Genomic DNA, 27,833 nt, shown 5'->3' with positions numbered 1-27,833 from the left:
GAGCTTGTGTTCCACTGTTCCAACTTGTCAGTCAACTCATGCCAGCACTCTCCTTGTCTGCCTCTCCTCCACACCCTCATTACATGTGTCTGTCTGGACTGATCTGCTCATCTGTTCAGGGACTCTTCTGACAAGTCAAAAATTCTGCCTTCTTTCTGCTCTGGAATTGGATCAAATCACTTCAGCTTTTTTTTTTTTTTTTGTAGCCCACCAGGAGGCTTTCTGCTTATGGTCTCATTCTGTTTGCTTTACTACCTGTCTGTTTTTGATTTGTAGAATGGAGGAAGCCGAATTGCTGAAAGAAAGATTCCAGGCCATAACAGTAAGTACGGTTATAATTCGCTATTTAAAAAAAAAAAAAAAAAGGGCTTAGAAGTGATATTGCTAATGAGCTGCTGTGTGTTTGCTGAATAATGATTTATCCCAGGACAGAAAAAGAAAAGGCTTTATGTCTGGTTGAAAACGTTACTATAATTCTGGTTTATAAGCTATTGTTTTAAGACAGCTAAGTTTACTGTACTGACTTTATTAGGGGTTGCATTGCACTTTAAATTCAAAGTAGTGAAAGTATGTGTGCAAATCACTACTGCACAGTCTAAAATACACATTRCTGTTATCATACTGAATGTTTGCCTGAAGGTCAAAAGACAGCTAGAGAACTCCAGAACAAATCAATTTTCACRTTTCACAATGTGAGATTAAAGATTTTTAGCTTTTATTGTGGAATTAAATACAATTTCTCAATTATTTATGATCTGTCATAAGTAGTGCTGTCTGAAAAGTTAAAAAGGACAARCTTGGATTAGGCAAATTCCTACCTGTCAGTTTTCAGAGGAAGGACTCAGTGAAGTTTATGCCAAAGATGTTAAAAAACATTATCAGTTTCTCTTCTAAAAGGAAATCCAAGTGATTATTAATAGTGTGTAAAAGGAACAACTGAACTATTTTTAAAGTAATACAACTTGATGTAATAAAAAATGGCTGAATCCAAATTGTTCTCTGCTTTGATCTCCACTRAAACTTATTCAGTTACAAAAGATGTAAACTGAAACAAAATTTGGCCCTCTGAGATGAAAAGGAAACCTCCAAAAGGATCACTCACTCTCTCAGGCATTAGTTAAAAACAAATAATGAAAACAAAAGTATTTAGCACACCCTTAATATGACAGATTAGCAGTGAAACAAACACTACTGCCAGAATGAATGTTAGGSAGAGTTAAAAACTACATAATTGGAATCAAAATAAATTTGAGGAGGCATAACTGGAAATCTACAGGAATGTAATAAGTTGGGCTCTAATTTAGTTGAGCTTTAATTGTGACGCTTGATAAAAGGCAACAATACCATTTATGGTATTTACTTGAGACCTGACACAATCAGGTAATTTGAAATGTTTTAGAGGGTTTAGAGTGTATTTGTTTAACTGCAATGTTGTTTGAACCAGGGTCATAACCTGGACTTTGTGTCTCATGTATGGGCTCAAAAGATAACAAATGTCATCGGTACTCCAGAGGAGCCCAGGCCTCGCAATGTTTGACACTCCCTGGRATCTAGGAGAGGGAATAGGGAACAAGGAGAGGGAATGGGGCARCAGGCTTTTCTGATGAGGATTCCTATGAATACACTCAGGTTGGAGTCCTCCAGCTGCACCTTTGCTTCCAGATGAATACTAAGAAGTATTTTTTTTAAGAAACAGGGGCAGCTTCCAGTATCTTCCATTAGAAGAAATCAGAAATCATCGTTGGGTTCTGGCTGTGGCTTCATSATTGCACTTGCTGTGTAAAGGAGCTATTTGCTCTCTACTTTCATCAATTAAGAGCTTTTAATTGAAACACAGTGTTCTGACAGCAGAAATAAAATAGCCTGAATAAGGTGAAGTTATCAGCCTTAACCGTGTGCAGTATGAGCTGCCTAGAAAAACAACACTCTGCAGTTACAATAGCAAGATACTCAGTGGCTCTGGGAAGGGTTGTCTCAAGGAACTYACCTGGGAATTTCAAGTGCTACCTACCAGATGTTCACTGCAAAGGATCTAACACAGGACAGCAAGGGGTACTCAGAGCAGTAAACAACAGCACCTGCACTAAATCTTATTGGTTTCTGTTGGCAAATGCCTGGCTCCTTGACAGCAAAAGGCTCCCACAGAGCCAGTGGGAGCTTTCAAACTCTTTTTCAAATCTTCTCCAGGTAGCAAACAAATAAGGAAAGCATGATTATTGTTGTTGGTCATGATGTGATTGTTATGAAATACTTTCGTGCTCTCACGGCTCTGAAAAGGAAACTTTTTGTTTTAGTATGTAGCTAACACCTGCTGCTGGTGTATATAGAATATAAAAAGTAAAAAAAGTCAAAAGCCTCCATTTTTTAGCAAGATTTTCATACCTTAAAATAGGAAAGCTTTAATATTTTTGATGCTAAATGTGTTTTRATYTCTGGGAAATTATATGAAAAGAAAAATGCATTAGGTAAAACATTAGTTGCTCCATGGAATTTAACACTGTGTGGCATTTGCCGGATTTGCTCAGGGACCAAGACCACTGCCTTTGGCACCACTATAGAACACTGACACAAACTAACAAGATACTTCACAAGACACCCCTCCGCTGGTACAATTCTCTTTCTTTCAGACAGATCTAGTTTAGAACACAGTCCATTTCTATGCACAAAAGTCAGCAGAGASTCCCACATGTAGGAGTGAAAATTAACACCAAGGCTCAAGTGCTACTTTTCATTGATTCACAACAGAAAGAAATGGCTGAAGATGCTCTTTCATAAAAAKCAAATCCTGCTCTCATTAAAAAGAGCATAGTAAGAGAGGATTYAGGGACTTCTGCCAGCAACATGATTATCTGCAGGGGCAGAGCAYGAGGTTTGGTGGAAGCATGGGTTCCGTAGCTATCCAGGAATAAACATTTATTCTATCAGATGTACAGTCAAAGCTTCATAAAGCAAAACATGACGTGCAGACAAAGCATAGCAGAATACACTGCAGAAAGCAGAAACAGGTTTTCAAAGTTTTTTTGGCACACAAGGTTCAAAAAGATTCCTGATACTTCCTAACTCCTGGAATTAGACTAGACTATATCTATAAAATATATAGACTAGATATATAAAAGACAATCTATTTCAACCTATTTAATCTGGATAATTGTATAATGAATATTTAATAYCAACCAGTGAAATTAAAACATGCTAAAACACCAAGGGATAAAAGTAGAAAACTTTCAGAGAAAAAGCATTGGATATAAAACAAACATTGCCCTTTAAAAAAAGAAAGGCAAATTTTTTTTTACTGAATAGATTCCTTATTACACAGTCTAAAATGCACTAATTTATACATTTATACTCAGATTTCCTTCTGCATAGTAGTTTATGTACAAATACTCATTTCAGCCTGCCTAAATTCTTATTACATCTCCACTATTACAAAAAGAATATTCAAATTGACTTAGAATATTTTTAATAGTATAAACCAGATAAAAGCTTGCTCTCTGGCTAAGAATCTTTTCCAGAACTTTAGTAAAGACAAAAAAAAATGTTTCCTTAAGACTTGTAATAATCTGTAAACACAAGCTCTTGTAACACTGCTCATCTAATGATGGGTAGTTTAAAGGCCATTTATACAATGAGATCAGGAAAATTTCCAAAGTAAGAAAAAGTGTGAAGAACAGAGACCAGATATTATATCTTCAAAATCAGGACTGGCCAAGAAAAATCAAGCACAGAAGCTCTTGGATAAAGTCTGACAAGGGACAACGGCAGAAAAATTACATACTGTAATGATCCTGAATCAGTAACTTTGTTAATTTTTTAAAGATCATTGGCAAAACACAAAACCACTGCAGAGGTGAAAATAGCATGGTGAAATGAAAATTGCATCTTTGAGGCAAGAGGCCCACCTATTCTGTTTGGAATATTAAAAAAGMAAATTAACATCATCAAGGAAAAATTATAAAGTGTTTATAGATAACTACTATACTTTGCAGACTGCAAGAGATCAGTGATACCCTGATGTTCACCCACGAAAYCCCAGCATAGTATCAGTAGTGCCTGGCCAGCCTGTATCCTGCCCTCAGTCCATAAATCTAGGRGGTTTCTTCCTCTTCCTATCCTTCAGCAGTCCTTAGAGCCTGTGATCCCACTGCTAATTTCTAATTTCCAGTAACAGTGAAGTGATTCAGCCAAGCACACCCCATTCTTCCTGTTTCCAAATCTCAGATCCTAGGGAAAAGGTGGAGAACAACTCCCARTCTGATGTCCAGCACTTCCTTACTRACTTTTTACAGTCCTTACCCACAGCTGGTTCCTCAGGTGGGCTGAAAGAGCAAGGCTCTTCCTCTGTGAAGAAGTTAACTCCTTCCTAAACCACATTTATCTGAAAACAGACTCTTTWAAAAAAAAATCTATCACTTTTTAAACACAACCAAGCTGTTCYAATTGAAAGGAAAGAGGAATTAACCTCCAGTCAGCAAACACTTCTGCAAACAGGACRATAGGAGACTCCATCTACTTCCCTAAAATGTATCAAGAAACAAGTACAAAATATGCCATGCCCTATAACAGAATTTCGTAGCATTAAGGCTGACCAAGAGAATAGCCTATTAATACACCTTATTAAAGTTACTTTCCTTTGGCATGATTTCTTTCCCACTGGCTGCTGAGGACACAAGGTACTAAAACAGCRTTTGGCCTCACACTGAGGAGCCACAAGGTTATTCCACGTGACAGTGTTGTCCAAAAACAGGAGAGGCTCAAGTGCKGCCAGTATTCAGATATTGTTCACCCATTTACATTTTCCTCTAATTTGTAATCAAAAGGATAAAGGTGGCACTATGATAGACCAGCAATACTTGAGGTTTTTCCTTCTAAAGATCAGCAGGCTGAAAACAAGTGCACAGGCATTTTTTTTTAATTGAGAAGTAGCAACAACATATATGAAGTATATTGTATTTCTCTTTCTCATCTTTACCATTATCTAATGAAATAAATTCCTGTCTTTGTTTATTCCTGTTTATTTCAGCTATTAGCCACAGGATACATAAACTCAATGCTGGATTCACCGACAGCCCATTTCATTTAGTGATGTATCACAGCTGCTCAGTGTAGGCCATGCAGACTTTCCTCTCCTAAACCATGTGTGGGTTGCCTTAAGGATTTTGGTCAGGACCCATTTTTAGTCTCACTCTGCATGTACAATTCCACTCAAATACACTTCCTTCCTGTTTTCAACCCCTACCCTTCCAAAGGCTAAATTTTTATTTTGCATCATCCCTCCTTTGTGGTCATTAACACRTTTAAATGCACTTTGGAGAAAGAGCAGTGGAGAGCATACCTATGTAGGACCAAATTGTTGCTGCAAAAAATTATGCACTGCCTAAGCACCACATAAACTTTAAAATAGGATTTTATTTGCATGGATTGATTTCACCCTACTCAACAACACTTATATAATAATTTCATTAACAAGTAATTTCTCTAAACAAATTTTTACTGYTCTTAATGTGTAGGACAAAAGAAAACTGCAAGAAGAAATTACACAGAAACGTCTAAAAGTAGAAGAGGAGAAAATGAAACACCAACATTTAAAGGTAAGTAAAGTATCAGATTTATGTAACTAAAGATAGCCTCAAGTCATACAGCATGAATAAAGGTTTGGGATTTTGGAATGCAAATCTTCATGAATTTAAGTCATGCTTTTACTGTCAAATTTTCACAGCTTTTTGGAGTCTTGCCAGGACTCCATTTGAYTTTAATAAGCATCACTCTTTGAAAAAAATTACACTGTGGAGCTAATGTTACTTGATCACTTTCACAGCATAAAATGAGATCATAACCAGGAAAAACTCACAGATGAAAATTAAGCCTCACATTTCAGACTGGGTGTGTTCACTCCCTAATCCCACAACAGCAACCTCACTTCATACAGGGTGCAGCACAATCATGAGGTCTAATCACACTTCTTTTTCTAGAAAAAAAACAACCAGCCTATTTTTATTTGGCTATAGGCTTTTGTCAGCTTGTTTAATTATTCTTTAGTAAAATAATGCTGTTTCTTTGTATATTTTTTTWAAAGTATAATTGTTACAAATATTGTTCTCAAATATGGACTAGCAAACTCAGGATTACAAAGTCCAAAAATATTAAGAAACCTAAAGATCCACCTCTGTAGATAACTGAAATTGCAGAGATTTCTACCCAACATCATTATTCTCAAAATGTTTATTGCAATTTGGCAACACATGTCGTTTAGAGAGATGAGACAAAATCTATGCTTCAAAAATATGCAAGGCGTGGTATTTTACATACTCTTTTCATTATGTGAGCAGATAAACAGTTTCAAGAAAGATATATTGAATGTAACATCAGGAGCATGGCGCATCTCCTCGAGCAAATGTGAGAGAAGCATATTTAAAAGACTCCTCTTAGAACAGACACCAGATCCTGAGTTTCATCCACCCTTTTCTTTTGTGTCAAGCCAAAAAAAATGAGAAGCTATGATAAACTRGTTCAGTGGGCCAGGCAAGCCAACACAGCGCCGGGCTCAGGTTTTATTGGAAGGTAGTTACTCCAAGGACAGGCTTGACCATWTGTGTAACATCTTGGCTAAAAGGGAGAGGAATATCTTTTCCACATCCTGTAACCTTWGAGTAGCAAATATGTGACTCTATTCCTCTATCATCATGCATGGCTACATTAAGTAGCGGAAGTTATATTTCAAGTTTCCATGTCTATAAATCCAGATGACTCTTTTGCCCTTCTTTACAGACGGATCAACTGATCTGTTCTAGACAACCAGCTAATCCTCACCACTGCTGTGTGCAGACAGAGCCCTAGGGCAGTTTCCTTACAGGCTTAGTATGTTTGTAGCTGAAGTTAATAGGTACAATGGAGCTTCAAAAGTTAAGAAAACAAAAACCAACCTTGCACYTATTCTGAAGAAATTTTATGGAGTTTTTTGAGAGGCAAAAACACTCTTGGAAAAATACTACTGGAATGGTTTTCCTTCGGAATGGAATAGAGGATGTGATTTCCTTGCCTATTCTATGAAAGATCATACAGATATCACASAGAAAAGCTTCTAAATGAAACCAGTCCTATTGCATATATGAAGAAAAGGATCTGTTGAGGAAATGATTCACTTGGAAAAGAAGGATCAAACACACATTTAAATATTTGCTTACATGCACATGTGTGCTGTATAAAATATGTATGTATCATTACTTATTTAGAGCACACAAAATGAAGACTACTTTTTCCAACTCAAGAATAAGACAGACACCTAATATGAAATACAATATTAGTACATGAACATCTTTTGCTTGATGCCCTAAAAGCTTTGTCCTTTAATGAACATTCACGTTTCAGACTAAGCCCGGTATTTCAATAGAGTCAAACAGCAAAAGGATCCAGCTCATAAACTGCTTTAAAACAGATTAAAACTTCTCAAACATTTAAACACTTCAGTAAATTTCATTGAGGGATTATTTCCCTAGCGATTCAGGCTGGTTTCACTCATTTATGCACGTACCAGTTGTGCATGGTGAAATCCAAAGCTCCATGATGTATTAACTCACACCTGGCCCCTAGGAAACTATTGCAGGTTAGTAAATCTCACTGCCATAGAGATGTTCTTGTTCAATGGATATCACTATCCTGTTCCTCATTTTGTCCTTTCTATTTATAACCCTTAGCAACAGGTTTATTAAAAGGCTGTTGGTTTGGTTTGCAGGAGTTTTTTGATGGGAGATTTTTTTTGTGTGTTTTCTGTTTGTTGGGGGTTGTTTTTTTTTTAAACTCACATTTTTTAAACAGGAATCCCTGCTCTGGCTTCCCAATGRCTTTGTTTGCTGTCCCCCAAGCAAATGTCTTACTAGAAAGACACAGATGAGGCATCCTAACAGATCTTACTTATCTGGTGGAACTGGAGAAGGAACATTTCTTCCCTACATGTGCACTTCTAYCACGTGAAGTGGAGGGCATCCAAGTAAATAGACCTGTGTGGACAAGGCTTCACAGAACTGCAAGGGGTATTGGGAGGCTGCCAGTGAGAGTACAGGGGAAACTTCATCAAGTATTTCTAGATGCACCAACAGCTAATCCGTCCTTGTACCTGGATTCCTTCTCACTGAGGCAACAAGGGAAAGGACCAGACAGAGTTGTTTGAAAAGTGCAGTCAGCACTGATTTGCATGTACTTTCCAAGAGCTTTTGTAGTTTAGCTCATTAWGTTTCAGGCTTCTGATGGGCCTGAACTCCATTAGTGCTACCTTGTGTGTGCTGATTACACACCTCCTGCTTCCAATAGTTAACCATGTTGAACCACATATTTTTGTTAAAATTATTTATGCCTTCCCCAAAATGTTGTAAGGTAATCTGTTCTAACCCTGGGAGACCAAGAGCCAAAAACTCACAACACCCCTGCTTTCCAGTGAAGGATGAATCTTTCAGTGCTAGTCCAGCCTTGTTAAGGATTACAGTGGAGTTATACTGGAGGACACAGTGTAAACTATTCACAGAATCTGCAGAATATTGTCACAGTACTTTTGATGTGACCATGAACCACAAAAACAAAGCAATTACTTTCCAGCACTCTGGCCATTCCTGGGATTTTAACACATCACAGTGTATGATTATCACTTTCCCTTAATAAATGGAGCCTAATCCAAAAGGAAAGTGCTTTCATGTCAGTCCTGTAACACATGCACAACCTAGTTCTGAGCTAGAGATGCTTTTTCACGGAAGGAAAGACTACACAGCAGAAAAAAACCTGTCAGGCTCAAAGCAGCTGCTCCTGCACTGGCTTGTGTCGCTGCCTGGATGGAACAGAGTTGAAACCATCTTTTATTCAAAGGCTGTTTCCAAACCACACAATGCGTCTTTCTTTCAAAAATGGCTAATTAAATGAAAAAGATTACATGGCATTTAGTTGAGAGCAGCAGCAAACTGCWCTAGAAAAATGCAAAAATAACACTATTGTTTTACGCTCGTATTTAGGGAGTTTGTTTTCTTGARCCTAACCCTATACATACACAGAAGCTTTTGTTGGTTTCAATAGATGGTATCRGTTTCTGAGGTCTGAGTGCCAGCCCTGCTGTAAATCTCACAAGGAATTACAGATTTATTTTTGGAGATATCATGCTAGACTAACACCATTCTAATCAGGATGAAAACCTCACTTTTCTAGGAGCCCTACTTATTAAAATCTAAACAGTTGACAGAAAGGGAATTAATAACTATGTTCCCTGCAGTTTGAGAACACAGTATTTTGTGGTCAGTAAGGGTTGTGCCAACACCATGCTACCTGCATCTACCAGATTGGGTAAAAATATCTTATAAAAATCTGCAGTTATTTCATTAGAGCCTAAAACACGACTGCCATTAAGTGCTGCCAAGTGATTCTACAGGACATCAGTTTTGAGCAACCTGTGTTTACCAAGATTTCCAGGATGTTGGAAACATCTTTGAAGTGTTGAATGAGACAGAATACTGTCCTGCAGGGCTAAGGCAACTGTAAACATTGCTCTTACATCCCACAAGCAAAAAATAAAAACACCATGGAGTACACAGACTTCTCAACAAGGCTATTTTAGACACACCTTCTATGGCATTATACACCAAGTGGAAAATTGCTTTTAACTGCAATCAGGCTCTACATATATATTCCTCTGCCAGCTGGGCCTTAGTAATAACCTCATGTAAAGTACACAATAAATAGAAAGGTGTAGGAAGCAAGAGTTTAAGTAACTCAACACAGGATGCAGGCAGGGATTCCAACAGCTCCTGCAAGCAGCACTGAGGTTAATGCAGCCATCTCACCAGTGCTGGGCACACTCTGCCTCAAGCAGCAGTAGTCAAAATTCAATTTAATCCTGCATCCACATCCTGCAATTAACCAAACTATAAAGAGGGAAAAAAAAACCCAAAAACTTAACATGGAAATTACACAGCTCAAGGAATCTAAATTATAACTGGAAYATTCATGGTTAATTAAAGAGTTCATATGTGTGCTCTTTTTTCGCCTGTTGAAAGAGTATTTCTAGAGTTCCAACTCCTTCTCCAAGGCAGCAACTGGATTTCTACCCCTGGGTTAGACTGAAAGGAGTAAAAAGAGTGCAAGAAAGTTGACATGGTTTACAAGTTTTAGCCTGCAAATATGAACTCATCTCCATGAGTATTTTTTTTTACATCAGCAGTATTTTTGAGAGCTCTGATGACTTTCAGGTACCACCTTTCATAGCGTAAAACAGTTGTAGGAAGCAATCAGCACATATAACTGTATTTTCAGAATTTGGAAACACAGCTGAGAGAGATACACTTACCTGTGCTCATGCAATACACCCACTTATAAGTCACCACTGCACAGAAAGAACTCCACAGGCACTAACCAGGTCAGGACCTAAATACCTAAGCTCTGGATTGCCCCTACTACAGCAGTTCTAAATACATAACAGGGCTGCTGAARCACTAACCAGTCACCAGCTGCCCATACTCTACCTTTCTATCCCCACTCTCATCCCACACATCTTCCCTAGAAGAAATGTGAGTTCACTATCATAATTACCCAAGATCCTTGTAAATTCTAGGGGTAGCACTGCATCCCTAACTCCCTACAGATCTCTTACTTCTATACAATTTTATTTACAGAAAATTTTCATCTTTTATACCGCCTTCCAGAACCTATGCAATGCCAAGACCCCAGAAGTCAGGGCTATTGAAACAAAACTATTGTGCTTCTGACAGCAGCCTTTCACAGGATTCTGTTTTCTGGTTGTACAAGTGGTTCGCTTTATTGAAGGCACACAAACCACTGGATCCACTTACCAATATTAATCTCTTATGGATAGCAGCTGACATGCTTTGCATTTTTGTTGGATGAACTAATAAAGTGGGACATTGTCCCTAAAGATTTTGATTTTAAGCCAATCTCAAAATGCAAAATTGTTTCTCTTCCAGTGTTTCTCTTCCAGTGGGACTTACTGTGGTCAGGTTGCTTTATGGTGGATAGATCACAATGCTGTGGATCACATCTGTGGCAMCAAGACAAATAAGTAAATGGCTGAATACTCTAACTTTTAGCATCCATTTACTTGTCTATTTTTCCCCACCAGAAAAAAGCCTTGCGAGAGAAATGGCTCTTGGATGGCTTTAGTTCTATGACTCCAAAAGAAGAAGAAGAAATGCAAAGGCAGAACCAGGAGGACCAACAACGGACTCACGAGCTGGAACAAGACATTTTCAGGTAGGGAAGTACCCTGCCCTTGTGACTGGGTTAAAATGGTCTCTTCTTAAAAGTCCTACTGCATTTTGTAAAAGATAAAAATGTCAAGAAGTGCTAAACACATGTAGAGTGTTTAAACAAAACAAACAATCTTTGTAGTGTTTTCTAGTAGTTTAGAATTAGAAAATACACAATGCAGTTTTCCATACTGTAAATTCTATCAAACTGCACAATAATTATATTTGTTTCTCTAATTCCAGATAAYCTTTCCATGATGTATTCAGTAGGTGCAAGCCACAACATATGGGGCTTGCTCTGAGATAGCAATTGGTGAATCAGAACTTAAAAATAACAGTAGATTTTGAAAATTCTTTAGTTTCACTAGGTCCTGGCACAGGCTTTAATACCTRGCTTTCACCTTAACAGTGCTTCAGTACAGGCTCCCCAGACCTATTAGTAATACTTATCTTCACTTCTCTGTGCTGTTTTTTATTCAGTTTATTCCCAGAAATCTGCTGCAGTAAAAGGTTTTTTCTACCTTTCATGAGAGATGTTCTCATGAAATCTCATTAACTAGTGCCTCCCTACTACACAATGCTAATATTAAACTGCAGAAACTGTCTCATGAATGACTCTTTTATTTGCTATGGACATGAATGCAGGTGCTTATCAGCTTCAGTTAGCCCTTCCCAAATACCACAGGTCTGTGTACACTATCAGCTCCTTCCCTGGGTCCAAGCATACTGACTGGTATTGCCCCTTAGCACCTACAGAAAAGATGAAATGTTCCTATTCCTTTAGATTCTGGAAAGTTTCATCATCCTTTTCCAAAGCCTCTTCCTCTATTTCAATTCAATACCATTTTCCCCTATGCTTTTCTTCCACTGTCCTCCCACACACACTCTTTTGGCAAAGCTGTCACTAAGATTACTTTCTGTGGTGATCTTCCATCCTCTTCCCGCCTTACTCCTTCTCTGACACAGATAATAATTCTCTTGGCTGACAGAGAGCAGCCTTGTGCTAGTTTGTCCTATAATTATGCTGACTTCTTCCTCAAAAGCACTTTTCTCAACAGAACAGCTTTTCACACACCTCTGTAGAATTCCTTGCTGCAGAGATAGGAGGTAGACAGGGTAAACATCCCAGGAGGCTGCCATTCTGAAGGCATGCAAGAGGGGTCTACAGGACAATGTGAYTGCCAGGAAAGAACACCATCCAGGGATAGAACGGGCTAAGGAGCAGCAAGGAACTTGCACTGAGCAAGTATTTCCCCATCAGACCACTAGAAATTCAGCCCATCTCTACGTAGTGAGAGGAGAGATTAGATTCTCAGTCCTGTTGACCATGAGCAAAGCCTGAAAATTTAGCAGATACCTCCTTCATTTAGAAATTTAACAGATACCTCCATGCATTTAGAAATTAGTAATGGGAAATTTTGAAAACAATAGGGTTTTTTTAAAACCATGTCAAGGTCTGGATTTGATATGTGGCTGTGTTGGTGACAGGATATTTTTATTCTCCTGAYGTGGCCTATCTGTTGCCAATTCATTAGATGACACCCAGGTAACAAGCAAAGCTACTGTAAAGGAGGTCTAAGAATGCCTATGCCACAAAAAAGGAAAGTTACTGAACTCCTGACATAGTGATGGCCTTAAAAACAATGTACGAGTAGGAACTGTATCTAAATCTAGTCTGTCACTTCATAACACACCTCTAAGATTCTCTGCACCTGAGCCACTGTAATTGAGCTATCTCACAGCAATGCTGGCAGTGGGTCCTCCTGGCCTGTGCCTGGAAATACCTGGAATTCAGGATTAGGACAAAAACCTTCCTCCAGTACTAGTTCATGGATGTCAGCAATTAGGGTGCATTGTTCATATATGTCATCTTGACCTCTTGCAGAAACCTGGGTTTATAACTACAGTTGTAGAGTCTTTTTGTTGTTTTTTTTTTTTTAAAAAGCTATTGGCCTGAACTTGTCATCAGCTCAGTGGCCTTAATTTTTAGTTCCTCAGATACCAAAACTGAACACACAGTGAGCTTTACTTTTCTGAATGCAGCCATACAAACTTTTTTTTTAGGATGATAAGAATTTATCACTATTACAAACAGTGAAATAGTAATTCAGCTGGGGTTTCAAACCAGAAAAAAAGCCTTGAATTCATGTAGGAAAAATTAACATCAAAGGAATATTTCCTCTGCTTGAGATCTACAGATCCAAAACTTGACAAGGGGTTATAAATTTTAAAGTTTATATTTTAAAAGATAAGTGCAGGCACTTAAAGAAAGATTTCTAAATATATTTTTTCTTTAGGGAAGGAGAAATTTAAATGTCAAACCCATCATTTGTCCCCAGCTGCTTTCCAAAATCCAAAACATGGATCCTAGAGTAACATTTCAGCCAGTTTCTATTTTTTGCTCATTGCAAGGCCTAGATGTGAAGATGCTGTGAGTGGGCAGACTGCACATTACTGATCTATTTACTCTCATGAATAAACAATCAAAAAACCTTGAAGTATTTGGCATCTTCCATCTTCACTATAAACAGAGGACTCAAAGACATTTAATTTTAGAGATGGAGAGTGGAGGCAGAAGAACAYACCCAAAGTCATGTGGGAATTTCCCTCTGTGTTAAGAATTTAGGCAGGTTTATTCACATGTACAGTTTTTTGCTATAAACTGTATTTCCTACCATTCCCCAATAGCTGTTGAGCAAGGGCATCTAGAAAAACATCCACATCACCTTCTAAATAGCATTACATCTTGTTTATACATGCCTAGGCCAGTTTCAAACCAGCCAGTGGTGATACAGAAGCCTAGGAATAAAGTCCACTAGTAAATACAAAATATGCACCATACAGTAGTTGCACAGTGCTTTTGCTCTGCCATGGATATCACCAAAGCTAACAAGATCTTGCTTGACCTTTGACCTGCCCTGTAAATCAAACATTGCTAAACTGATTGCATAGGCAGGTCACACATAGAAATAACAAATTCAGAGCCTCAGTAGAATTTCTTCTTCTGAGCATCTGACTATTAAAATTCACTTSATTCAGACATATTCAGTTCACTCTGTTGACTGTGCTGTGTGTGTTTTGTCTTCAGTTAAAAAAATATGAGTCACTTAAAAGACTTTTTGAATACCCTTAGACCAGTCTTTGTTTCTTTCTGCTGAGAGGACAATTGCAATTGTAGGCAGATTATTCACTGTAGTGGCATGGGCCTTCCTATCACCCTCCTAAATGTGACCTCTGCTTTGAAACATTCTTTACCTGGGTATCAAATTGAGCTAATGTATGTCTGCTAATTAATTTCGATTTGAGCATTTTTTTAGAAAAGGGAGAGTTCCACTCTTTGTATCAATGACAAAACAGTGAAKAACAAGCAGCCTGAAGCACGTTGTAGACAAATGGCTGAATGCTTTGGTTACAGACAAAAAGATTTCACTTACATTATCTGTCCTGTTTACCCTCTTTACGTGTTAGAAGCTTCAGTGGGCCGAGTGAACACGTCCTTGGTCAGGGTACAAGCTGAATGAAGAAATAGGAGTCCCATTCTCTCATTTAATCTTCAGCTAATAACACTCATTCTTGGTGGAATTAGTTGCTAAACAACATATTTAAAAATGCAAAACAACTAAGGTTTATGCAACTGCTTGCAATGTGATGCGTGAAGGTGGACTCAGGCTATACTCCAGATGCTAAAGCATTTGACTCACCTCAGAACATGTGAGGACTGGCTAAACTGCCCTTCCTCCTCAGTCTGGAATTCTTCAGCATGGCAGTGTGCTCTCTTCCCGTCTGCTTTTCATTCTTAAGCCTTTTCTTTTSCTGGGGTGGCAGTGATGCCAGCTCCAGCAGATCATCTGGTGGCCAGGAGTAGCCAGRCAAACTCCACAGATTTTCTTAATTCAGCTGCAACGTTGGCAAAGAAAGCTTCCATTTAGTGCTTTGATTTCTAATGTTTCTTCTCTCATCCACACCTTTATAGTACTAATTTTCCCCTCTCAAATAACAAGTGCTACTCGAAAAGAAAAAGACAAATATTCAAAGGATTGATTTAGCACAGTAGCTATGGCATACTTCCATTTCTCTCTGAAAAAATGCACTACTGTCAAAAGAGAGTTTCTTATAATTGCTAGAATAGTTGCTAGACCCTTTCAAGACAAACTGTGATATAACTCCTTAAACAYGTCATTGATTTAGAAGTTTCTAAACATTCAAACACACCAGAAAGATCCTGGCCTAACTTTTCAACTGCATGATGTTATAAGGGCTTCAGTTTCTTTGAACYATACAAATTGCACCTCTTAGAAGTTTCTTTTCCAAAAATTCCAGTGTGCATACTCACAACACACCCTAAAAATGAACCATAAAATCTATTTTTGTGAGTGTAAGTGTAAAAGAGATATTTAGAGTCTAGATGCAATTCTCATTACATGGGTATGAGAATTTCTCTCTAAATCCACTGAGAATTGAACAAGTTCTCTTAATTACCATATAAAATGGGTGCTGGTATGGGTGTAAGAGCATCTATAACTTTAATTCATTTCTTGATCACCCAGGTAAATATATGGTGTTCATAATCTTTGATTTATTTGGAGTTGTGTTTTCTCATTTTCCCCACCTCTCTTTTTTTAATATCTCAAAGATTTTTCCTCTTTTTTTCACCTGTGTGTCTAGGAGTRTTTAAAGCCAAGACTGAAATAAGCCCACAGTATAAGTTAATGATTTTTCAGTTCTTTATGCTTCTGTGGGATTTTAATAATTTTYACATTATGGTAATATATCAATCAAGTCTCATTTAAAAAGACATCTCAATGCATTAAACAAAGACTATTCTATAACAAATGCAAAAATGTGGCACATAGTCATTACTTCCTTTTATAGCTGTCCAAAAACATTCATCCCCCTTGCAAATTTTATTAATTTTAATACTATAATCAACACTTTTGATCAGGGTTCTAAGGCCATCTTGCAGAGCTCAGGTTCAAAGTGTTAGCAGCTTTTAATTTCATCCTCAAAGCATTTTTTTCCCATCTCAAGTCTGAGGTCCATGATACCTTTGAATATCAAACAGGATGTTGTCACTAACAGATGAAAGTCCATGCAGAGGCCTGTTAGTGTACCWCTACATATCTGAATTTTAATAGGGCAAAAGGCATAATGTTAATTCAGATTCCTCAGACACATAGAAGGAAATAAATAATGCTTATCTAATGCTTATGTCAACCCACATTCAGCTTTTCTACTCTGGTTGTTTTAAGGGATGACAGACTTTAGTCATTCATGTTAACTTTGGTATGATATTGTGAATCCTAGCACAAAGTCAAGAAGTCACAATACGCCAATTTTTTCCCTCAGGGTTAAAGGCCAACAGCTCTACAACCCTGTTTTTTAACTTTGTCTGAGATCATCTAGTTATAAYTATTCTGACTGCTCTCCGCAGTCACAGCTGCCTCAGGCCTACAGTCATTGATTTCCAGCAKGGATTCAAAAACAATGGAAGGTGTATGTCACTCAGACATGGAAGCTTGCTAAATGTTTTTTTTTTTTCCTTTAAGTTGAACAGTTCTTTTAAAAAGAACCAGGACACTGTAGTTATACAGCACTATCCTACAGCATATGGCATTCAGTTCAATTCCCACTTCAGAGTGAAATCTGGGGYTGGATTCTGGATCTTTGTGGAAAGGTGACTTTCCAACTGCTCAGCTAATAATGCAAATTCTATGTAAAACCCAACAAATAAGCACTTAAACAGAAAGAAACAGTCTTGACTAGAAAGAATAAAAAAATAGGACACAGGACACGTGCTTAAGTCACTGCCTTACTCAACAGACAAAAGAATTTGACTGAGATACTTTACCTTAGAGGTGTGCTCTAACCCAGGACAACCAGGCATAGCTTCCTCCCTCTCTCATACAGACTTTCATTTTTTTATCCTGGACTTCTCTGTCTAGAAGTGTTTGTCTTATGCTAAGAAAATAAAAACTCTAATCAGGAAAAAAGATACTTTAAACATTTTAACATGCAAGAAACTATGCAACACAGACTTAACACATAACAAGAAAGGCAGGGAAGGGAACTGTAACCTACAAACCTACAGCAAGTGTCAGTAGCTCAAAAGAAATTGTGACTGAAGAGCTTCAATACTCCTTTTWTATAACAATAGATATTTTTAAAGGAAAATAGATAGCACATCAGCCAAGACTTAACTGACACAATAGYTCATGTTTACAAACAGAAGGCTTTGTTTGTTGTTGGTTTTTGTTTTGTTTTTTTCTTTTTAAATGAAAATACTATTTCATGCTTATTTCCCAATGTGTGTGAAATTATAAACCAATCTCATATAAGACCAAAGTTTGTCAAGGTAAGTAGAACCAGCCCTACTAATGTCCATACTCCCAGTGTATCAACTCCCCAGTGTTCTCTGCCCGGTATTAAATCAAATGTAACTGTGGTTACAGACTGGAGAAGGAAATTGAGGCTCTGGAAAGACAAGAAATGGAAGTCTCAGCAAAGGAAGAAGCAATTTTAAAGAAGTTGAAGTCTGTTGAGAAAACAACAGAAGACATAATAAAGGTTAGTGCTATATTWTTCCAGGAACAGAATTTATTACTTATCATCATATCCAGGAAAAGGGGAACTAGCTGGATCCCATGAGTGCTCATGAGSTTTTGTCTGAAGTGACAGCAGTTCAAAAACAAGAGGGGTCAAGATGTTACATTAAGTGATTTTATGTCTCCCTTTGCTTATTTATGGGGGTGGGTGGATGATTCCTGTCTTTACTCATCTATAGCACATCCCCACAACACAGCACTGCCACTGCCACCAACCAGCAACTTTGCAGACAGACACAACAGGTACAGATCGGGTACAGAGGCTGGGGTATTCATATTCCTTCGGGTGATGTGCTCTGCTAAACTGCATCATGCTCTCCCCCAAGATCCTGACAGAGGTTATGATGAAACACATCTTAATGTTATCAGCCAAAAGTCTTKGTCAAAAGGTCATTTTAATATTTTAAAATAATCTTAAACCACCTCAAAAAACACAGCAATGAAACCAAACTTCAGATCTCCAGTTGTTCTCACATACCCACACACATTCCCTAAAGATACACAGGGAGATAAGTGAAACTGGAAAGCCAAAGCAAAACCTTTAAAAAAATCTTTGAAGCCAACCAGGTTGGGCCACAGAGGGAGGCTAGGTYACTGTTTAATGCTTCATAATATTTTTGTCCTTCCCTGTGTGACATATTGGCAAAAAGGACCACAGAAATATCACTTTCTCACTTGCCATGCTCCAACTGAGCACGTTTCACTTTTGCCCTTTCTCTGTATGAAGCTGTGCACACCAAAGGTTAAAACTATCAGGGAAACCAAAGCACTGTCTAGTTAACATCTTAAAAGTAACTATCGCATTTATTGTTAATGGTTCTCTTTCCCACCTAGTCTGTGAAGACTGAAAAAGCAGGATTTGAAAAAGGTACGTTTAGTCAAAAGAATATTTTCAAAAAGGTTCATGTAGAAGCAAGTTAAAACATACTAATGCTTTGTGAATCTGTGGATCTTCTTTACTCAGAGGCAGCAGACTACATATATGCCAGCATACCTGACCTTCCCAAGTATTTCAAACCTTCTGCACTGAGAAGCACAGCACATGCTGACACAGATRATGAAGAAAAAAGAAAAGGTACTGCTTATTAGTAACTCCAGAAGGTGTCAATATGTACAAAAGCTTCCCATTTATTGAATCTAATATACTTTAAACAAAGAATAGACATTATAGATGAGACACTTATTCTCATTTAAACTGTGTTATAAGTCAGGTCATCAAAACTGAGAGGTGAGACAGTGGTGTAAGGTATGTGCCACTGAGAATAACTCTTTTCACCATTGACACTTCTTTCCAACACTTCATTCCTCTGCCTGTCATAACTAGTTACAGACTCCCTTCATATCATTCCACATTTTCTATCTGCACTTACAGCTGTTGGGCAGCCAGCAGTAGTCTGCTTATTTCCAAACCACTACAAAGCTCTCTAACCCTTCAGAGTACCCAAGACTCTCCAGCATTGCAGCACATTGAGCTCTTTCACTGTGCTGCTATTGCCCAGCATAATACCAGGGGCCAAGGTTAAATCTCGATTTCTCAGTCCAACATGTAATAAAAACTGTCTCCTCAACAGCTGATTTTTCCTCACAGAATTACATCTAAATGAAAATTCTTTTTTACCACAGTTTAAAAAGAGGTTTTCAAAATGAGAATCTAATGTATTAGTTGTGTGTGTGTTAATTTCACATATTTAACAATTAATTCTGACAGTCATTCTCTATCACTGTCAGAACTCCTGTATTTCTYGCAGCTACTGCATTACCAATTTAAGCTTGTTTAACTTGTTTCTTTCAACAGCTTTGTTTGCCATGGAAATTAAGGTTGAAAAAGACATGAAGACAGGAGAAAACACAGTGTTATCAACAATACCTCTTCCCTCCAAGGAGTTCAAAGAGACAGGAATTAAAGTCTATGATGATGGCAGAAAGTCAGTCTTTGCAGTGTSCTCGAATGGCAGCACAACACAAAATGGGATGGATGAACTTGCTCCTGTTGAAGTCGAAGACCTGCTAAGGCAGGCAACTGAAAAAAATTCTCAGTCTCCCACAGAGTACCATGAACCTGTGTTTGCAAACAAATTCTGCAGGCCAGTTACTCCTCAGAAAGACATAGTAGTCCCTGGACCAAAAGCAGAAGGCACTGACAAAAGAGAGATGAATGGATTTARCAATCATCAGACAGAGTTCTCCAAACCAGAGCCCTTTATGCAGCAAMATAAAGAGAATGGGTTTGATCTTTCAAAGGTAACGCAACCAAAGTCTCCCTCTCCAGTAATTTCYCATTCAGAGAGGAAAATGCACTCTAATCCTGAGAACAGGATGATTCATAATGAAGAAATAAAAGCTGCACATGAGGAATTAAAACCTTACCAGAATACAAGAGAAAAACATAATGAGACAAGGTTTTCAAATCCCTCCCATACTAATGAAACATACCCTGCACTTCAGGATGAGGAAGATGTTCGATACAACATTGTCCAGGCTGTACCTTGTTACGTGGATGAATCTGAGCCAGTGACAATGGTTTTCATGGGTTATCAGCGCATTGATGATGATGATGCAGAGGCAAACCAAAAGYTGTCCCAATATGATGGAGTTATCCGTGCAGAACTAGTTGTCATTGATGATGATGATGAAGAAGATGACAGCAAATCAGAGAAACCAGCATATCATCCCATAGGCCATTACAGTCAGGTTTATCAGCCACCTAACAGGAAAACCACAGAAGTCCCACAGACAAGCCCYGTGAGCAGTCTGGGTGCGAGCCTGAACAAGGTACCCCACAAAAATTCCATCTCCCGGCAAGAACAAGAGGAATGCTTAAGCTCACCAACACAGCATGCTCATCTTCAGAGCCAGGTGTCTGGAGATGGTACAGAAGATCCCTCACTCACAGGTAACAGAAAAGGAAAATCATGTCACTGCTGTCTGCTCATGTAGCAAACTGATACTCATCTGCTGCAGACTGTGTCACTTCTTATATTGTTTTGATGGTTTCACAGACTAATCTGCTATCAATAATAATTTCTTTGCTCTTGTTTGTTAACAAATACCAATCTACATTTTGAATCTGTTGAATTGTTTTGTCTTTAGCAATGCACTAGTTACCATATCAAAATTTGGAAAATAAACTATCCCAGAAAAGCYGTTCCTGTAACCTTCAAAGATTAAATTTGGTTCTCCTTCAAGTTCCATTAATGCTACCACAATTAGCAGAATTAGTTTTCACTTCTTGCAGGTAACTAACAGCATTGCTACTTAACACTTCCTCCTCCCTAACTGGCATGTTTTGTGCCTGTCTGCATTCCAACTACTTCCTAGATCATCCAAATTACTCCTTAAATCAGAAAGACTGCTTAATAACTAGTTTTATTTTGCAATTTTAAGGAATTAACATTGCCAACATTGTCTTGATAGTGTTTATGCAAGTTTTAATGTTTTTTCATTAACCCAAGTTAGTTTTATAGCTTCTGAAAGATAATGAAACAGTTTTCATCACTACACAGGTTTAGTCCAATATTCCAGAGTTATTTTGTATACTTTTTATATTCTATTAATACACACAGTATCTATTTCTTACTAAAAAGTTTTATAACAGAATGCAATAGCAAAATCTTCCAGAAAGATAGAAAACTTTATGATTATGTTGCACTTTAATGCATACAATTAAACTGCATTTAAGTATACTTACAGAGCAGCAGATTTCCCACAGTAGTCACATTCCACTTCAAGGAAAGCACWCTGTGGTTGAATTACAGGAAGATCAGGGGTCCTGATCCCACATTCTCTCCCTCCAGACAATTTGCAGTGTAAGTTTGGGGCCTGCCTAAATCTGTACTGATAGCCCAGGAATCCGTTACACTAGACATAAAGCTAGGAAAGAGGATGATCATTRGATCATGTAAGAACTTTCAAGCATTTTTACATCAGTAGGCATTGATTGGGAAGAGCTGTTCAGCAAGCAATTCTTTCAGCTTTTAGGAGTGTCAACATCATGAATTCATACACACAATAGCCAGAAATATTCCAGCAGCACTGCCCAGCCTTTCTGGTCAATAAGGCCACTACAATTTTCTATCACTTGAGAGGACCTCTGCTTTTCTCAAGCACCCATCCTGCCATCTGTGCACTTGCCTGTGTCCTCCAGTACTAAGGAGGACAGTAGCCAGTAGCTCTTATGCCAACAACTGAAAGCAGAAGTAGATAGTACAGGAACCATAAATCCCCCCAGAAACCACTCCAGCCCATWATATTTTGGGGATAGTACCTTAATTCCCCCATCACATCAGTATAAGATAATGGAGAAGGGACACTCACCCACCCACCAGCAGGTTTYTACTGCAACAGGTCATTCATCCTACAGCCTGGTGAGTGGGTATTCMTGAATGTATCCCAGAAAAGAGTTTTCCAAACAGTAACTATGAGCTGGCAGTATTATTCAGGTGGGCCCTATACAGGTCATGAGATGTTAGCTGACTACCTCTAGCTGTAACAATCCCAGCTGATTTTTGTCTCCCAGGAGAAACATCTGAAATTTCTAGATTTTTCCCTTCCACTCAGACACTTCCCAAACCAATATGGGTTCTCTRTCATTTGAGGTCAATGGAAAATTAATACTGAGTTTCAGCAAAGGGGAATAAGTGTAAATCTAGGAAAAGTATTTGAGAATTTGTCCTGTAAATCTGTATTTGGCCTCATCTATTTACTTAAACGGCCAATTGTGAAAAATGGATCCCAAATAAATTACAAGCAGTTTGGCAACTGCCTCAAAAATGCATCCAGTCASCACTGCCTCTGAGTATCTTAATGCCTAGTAGGATTTGGAACTAAGCCATATTCTTCTTTAGCCTTCCATTTATTTATTGCCACTCCCTGGGACATTTTTGATCAGTGGAAAAAAAGCCAGGAAGTGACTCAATTTTTCCCAAGCAGAACTATAATCCTACTGAGACTTCTAAAAGGGAAACAAAGCCAGGAAAGCCTCTCAGTCTAGATCTAAAACAATGTATTACACAGAGCTATTTCTTAGAGAAATATATTGTTTTCAAACCAGTCATTGATGGCTGGCCTAGCAGGTTCACCCTAAACACTGCTAGGGAAAAGAAGGGAGTCAGTTATTTTTGGTAACTCATCATCCATTACTAAAACAACAAACAGGAAAAATGAAAAACTAATCCTCTCTCAAAGCTTTGGGAGGCACTTGGAGCATTTAAACATTAAATAAGGACTGAAGACTCTCTGAAAGACAATGGAAAGCTAAGAAACACAGGACAGACCAGGATGATGGCCCCTTAGGTAACAATCCTTCTTCAGGAAAGAAATCAACCTTCAGAAGGTTTCTGAAATAGTTAGTCATGGTCAAGGACAGGAGACAAAGGCATTGTTCCATGTGCCAATTTATACAGAGAAATATCAGATTAAATTAGGAGCTTTCATGCCCACAAATTTACAAAGATATAGGGCATGCCTCTTTTGATGTAGCAGCAATTTTCCTTTCCCCACCAATATCTCAGWGTACATGCCTTCAAAAAAATCATACAGAGGAAAGAATGACGAGGCTATAATAAGTACACTAGTATTTGCATTATTAGAACTTATATTCTACTCCAAATTTCAGGCAAATTTATTCAAGTGCAAATGTTTTGAAGATGCAATACTCATTAGAGAAATAAGTCCTTGGGAGGGAACAAAGGCTAGACATAGTGAAATGAATAAGGAAATGCAAAACTAAAGCTGAATAAGCAGCAAAACCTACTGACAGTGTGGAACAGGCTCTCATGGGACATGAAGGTCCAAGGCTTTTGGCAGCTAGYGAGTCTAGATRAGCTWTTTTTTTTTTTTCCTTAACACTGGCAGCTTTGCAACCTTCAAATAACACAGTGGAGACAGCCCTATTTGTGTTGAAGAAAGTAAAATACAAAAAATCATTTTTAATGAAGACTCATGTACACCATCTGTTTCTGTAATGTATAGAGCAAGACAAAAACAGACTATGAGCTACAAGTGAAGCATCAAACTGACTGTTCTCAAACCATGTCCAGGACTTGAATCCTTCAGAATTCTTCAGYCTGTAAAAAGTACACAGTGTCTTTGTAAGAGCTAAGGTTAACATCAGTGACTCTACAATATAAAGTTACATTCAGATGCTCTATGATTTGCAACAACTTCAGCATTCAAAACATAACTGGAGTCAGACACTTGCTGACACGTATAAATCAAGTAAACAGCTGCTTTGACCCCTCGTGTCTCAGTAGAACATATGCAGGATGAAGGAATGAGATGTGCTATTTTGGGTGGCTCTTCAAACTAACAGGTCAGAGTACTGGAGATTATTCCCACTGCATTCTCAGAACAACAGTGTGCTGGGGGGAGGCCTTTACATATCAAACAACAGCATTATATTGCTGTTCTTAAAATAACCTTAACCTTAAATCATTTGCCTTGCACTGTCACTTTCAAACTTACCCACATTATACTCAGCTACAGACAATAGCCCTACTAATGTTTATACAGATACTGTTACTGCATCCGATGAAAGCAGGAACATGACTAACTCCCACTCTGACTCACAACACCGGGAARAGAGGAAAGTTTTCTCTGAGCTTCACAGAAAAGGAAAAGGTTTCCAAACAGTTACGACTCCCACAGAGGAGTTTAGTTTAAACAAAAAAGTTTGTTTAATTATTCATGCATCTTTTTAATCTGTCAGCATSCAGTCAAGGGCAAAACAAACTCTGYRTAWTGTGTTAGTAAGGTAACAGACAAAACAGAAGACAGCTGTGCTAATTTTTAAATAGTGATAATGGATTAGTTTTTTAATATACTCACTTTATTGCAAAATTACCAGAACTAACACCTTCTACTGATTTCTTTCTATAACACTTAAACAATGCTTATTCTGCTGGATTAACCACTGGAGGTATGTGTATTCTTCATTTTTCTAAATAAGGATATTTTGCTTCAGGAATAGAAAGACATACTTAAAATGCAATGGCTTTGTTTGTTTATTTTTGCAGCTCTGAGGATGAGAATGGCAAAGCTGGGGAAAAAGGTGCTTTAACAGCTGTAATGACATGGAAGTAAAATTTACCACTCAAAGCAGATAAAGCTAAGAAGACTTTCTTCCACATACYTTTTATGGATCATAATGCTTGTTTTGCTCCTCTGTTTCATGGGCTATTTTGCCCCCTGCATATTCCAATGGACTTTAACAGACTCAGATTTGACCAACTGCCACATACACACAAATCATATCCTGGATTTTGTTAATAGTAGTGGAAAGCTGCCGTTACCTAAGGCCATAAATGCAGTGTATATASAAGTATGAAGACATGTGCATACCTGTTCTTTCTATCAGAAATATGCTGTTGCTAGATACACAGAGCAGATAAATATCCATCTCCATGGAACTTCATTAGACATTGTTTCCCATTAAAGAGTGCCAATCTATCTGATTTTGACTGAAATTGCTGTTACAGCATTCTTTTTGTAAAAGCATTGGTTAAAACAAAGAAAAATGTGAGAGAGGAGCAGGAAGAAATGTAAATATAAAAAGTGCTTTTCAGTTACACTACCTTGGACAAAATGTAAAGCATTCCTTRTAAGTGATAGCAAAACAAACCAAAAATAATTAAGTTAGCATATTTAAATGTTTAGCCACCTTCTCGACCTCCACAGTCCATTCACCCCTCTATGTTACCTATGACAGTGTAGCCATCCTCACACCCTGCTCTCTTCACCATCCCACAAACATGCTGCCCACCCACAACCTCACAGATCAATCCCATGCATAATACTATGAACAGCCTGACCTCCTGACTATGGTTTCACCTCCAAGCTTGCTAAGAAAGCCCTGTTTTTCCAAGAAACTGGTTGCCAGACAGGCAGTACCTGTCCATCAAAAAAAAAAAAAAAAAAAAAAAAAAAAAAAAAAAAAAAAAAAAAACCCAAAAAAAAAAAACAAAAAAACAAAAAAACCACCCCCCCCCTCAAAACAAATAACCCACAAAACAAACAAACAACACAAAAAACACCAACAAGAACCATAGCGTTTACCATTCAGGTTTCAGCTGACTGAGAAGCTAAAATCCAGCCAGCCTCCCACCAGAAATACTGAGTTGCCAATGGCTTGTATTGCAAGTGCAAACAAAGGTCTGTTACAGGTGCAGCCACTCCTGGGMGTTCCCCAGCAAATTTCAAGGCTCCCACCACGGAACAGGTTAATTCTTTCCACATRATGGAGGAGGTAAGGGCTCAAAAAGCAGCTACAGTCACACCTAGAAACATCACATCCAAGTCAGATTTTCCACTACATAGTTCTTGGGAAAAAGTGCCTCATAGCACACTACACCCTTACATTCAAATTAGTGCAATAGCTTTGATTTGCTAGGTCKCAGCCTTGTTTGAAACACTAAACAGATAAAGCTCAGGTTGTGTTACTCTGGTATAGCTGACTCAAATTACGCACCAGCAGAAAAAAAACACCCGCTAACTTTTTCRCTGGTCTCCTTTTCAAAGCAGGAAACTGAAGTTACTACCTCATACAGAGGCACGATGGTAGTAATTGACTTTAGCCTCTAAACATTTGGTGCCTCCTGTGGGTAATAATCTCAAATTTTAAGACTTGTCAGAAATGGTTACCTGGAGAATGGAAGAGTCGATAAGAACAAATAAAYTTTATTATAGTACACTTCCTCTATGTCTATCCTGTTATTTGTTGTTGTTTCATAGTACGTTTTTTCCTTATGCTTCTTCTGCTGTTTGCTGTTTGTGGGAGTAGAAGGCTTCACCCTCAACTCTTAAGGAAGGATACATCAAAAAGTGACAGTAGGTGAGTGATATGAAGTAGTCATAAGCAGCTTTTGTAACAGAATCATATGGCTATGGGGACTCATCCTCTGCCTTCTCCAACAACCTGTAYTAGCAAACTTAAACAATATAGTTCATTTAGGAACACTTCCTATTTCCGACAACCTTTACRTGCCTCAACCTTCACTGAGGTCTTATAGAAAGCAAGCAAAATACAAGCGCTGTTATTTGAACAAGGGCGCCACGTAGTGTTACAAATTGTGATGGAACACAAAGCAGGCAATCAATCTCTCCTTAGCATTCCCTGGTTAAAGGACAAACATGGCCATTATCTCACTGAACTGCAAGTCTCCCCATCTTGTGATTTTTGACAAAACAGAAAACAATGTAGCACTCAGTGAAAGAAGGAGAAACTAAATACACCTTCCTCTGGTTCATTCTGCAGTCTGAAATGTCAAGTAGCTAAAAACTACTTCAAGTACAACAAAGTAGCTGTAAACTCCATTACATTTGAGTAAAGTGCACCAATCAATTTTTTTGTTTAAAATACAGCAAAGAACGTTTTTAGCCAAGACAACAACATATGACAGTATTTGGAGGCTTCATCTAACAACTTAATCAAAACAGTAAACTACTTGTGACACTGATCACAAATTTCTACTTGACTGGAAGTGTTTGCCTGTCTACAAGCCCAACAAATATGCCAACTTCAACTTCATGTAGGAAGTTTGAAATTAAAGAGAAGACTGAAACCTTCTTGATCTTTTCTGGTGAGGAAGTTTTCTTCATTTCAGCGGGATTCTTTTAAGAAGCAAAGCAACACATATTTTCTTCTATTCAATATTGTATCACTCAAGAAAAGAAGAAAATACAGCAGCCTCCTGTGCCCGTAGAACAAAACTACCTATCACCTACTTTCCTGCCAATATCAAACACTTCCACAGTTTGTTTTTTTTTTTCCAGGAGTACACCAGAAACTTTGGAAGTCACTAGAATACAATGACACATTACTTCCTCTTACTAGTCATGCAGGAAAAGGGCAGGGGTGGTGGTGTGAACAGAAATTAGATAAAATTAGCAAGTCTTTCAACCAATTAAGTTACAATACTGCACATAAGGGCTCCCATAAGAAACTACACAATATTGTGATGAAACAAGCTACCCAGAGCAACTGACACTTTTACCAATTTTG

General features: G+C 38.1%; 1 protein-coding gene across 1 annotated transcript; it reads left to right on the top strand.

Annotated features, from left to right (window-relative positions):
- Positions 1-25,788, top strand: PALMD (palmdelphin). Its single transcript, XM_057373298.1, has 8 exons — positions 1-322; positions 5,508-5,588; positions 11,108-11,238; positions 17,684-17,798; positions 18,671-18,704; positions 18,801-18,911; positions 19,632-20,729; positions 24,850-25,788. Exons 1-8 carry the CDS (start codon positions 278-280, stop codon positions 24,891-24,893), a joined length of 1,659 nt encoding a protein of 552 aa, XP_057229281.1. The 5' UTR covers positions 1-277; the 3' UTR covers positions 24,894-25,788.
- Positions 25,789-27,833: the final 2,045 nt, after the last annotated feature.

Source organism: Malurus melanocephalus, unplaced genomic scaffold (genome assembly GCF_030028575.1).
Source record: "Malurus melanocephalus ecotype Western Australia unplaced genomic scaffold, MMel_1.1 scaffold_8, whole genome shotgun sequence".
Taxonomy (NCBI): Eukaryota; Metazoa; Chordata; class Aves; order Passeriformes; family Maluridae; genus Malurus; species Malurus melanocephalus.
The sequence above is the reverse complement of the archived record's forward strand: the minus strand, read 5'-3'. Positions and strand labels throughout refer to the sequence as shown.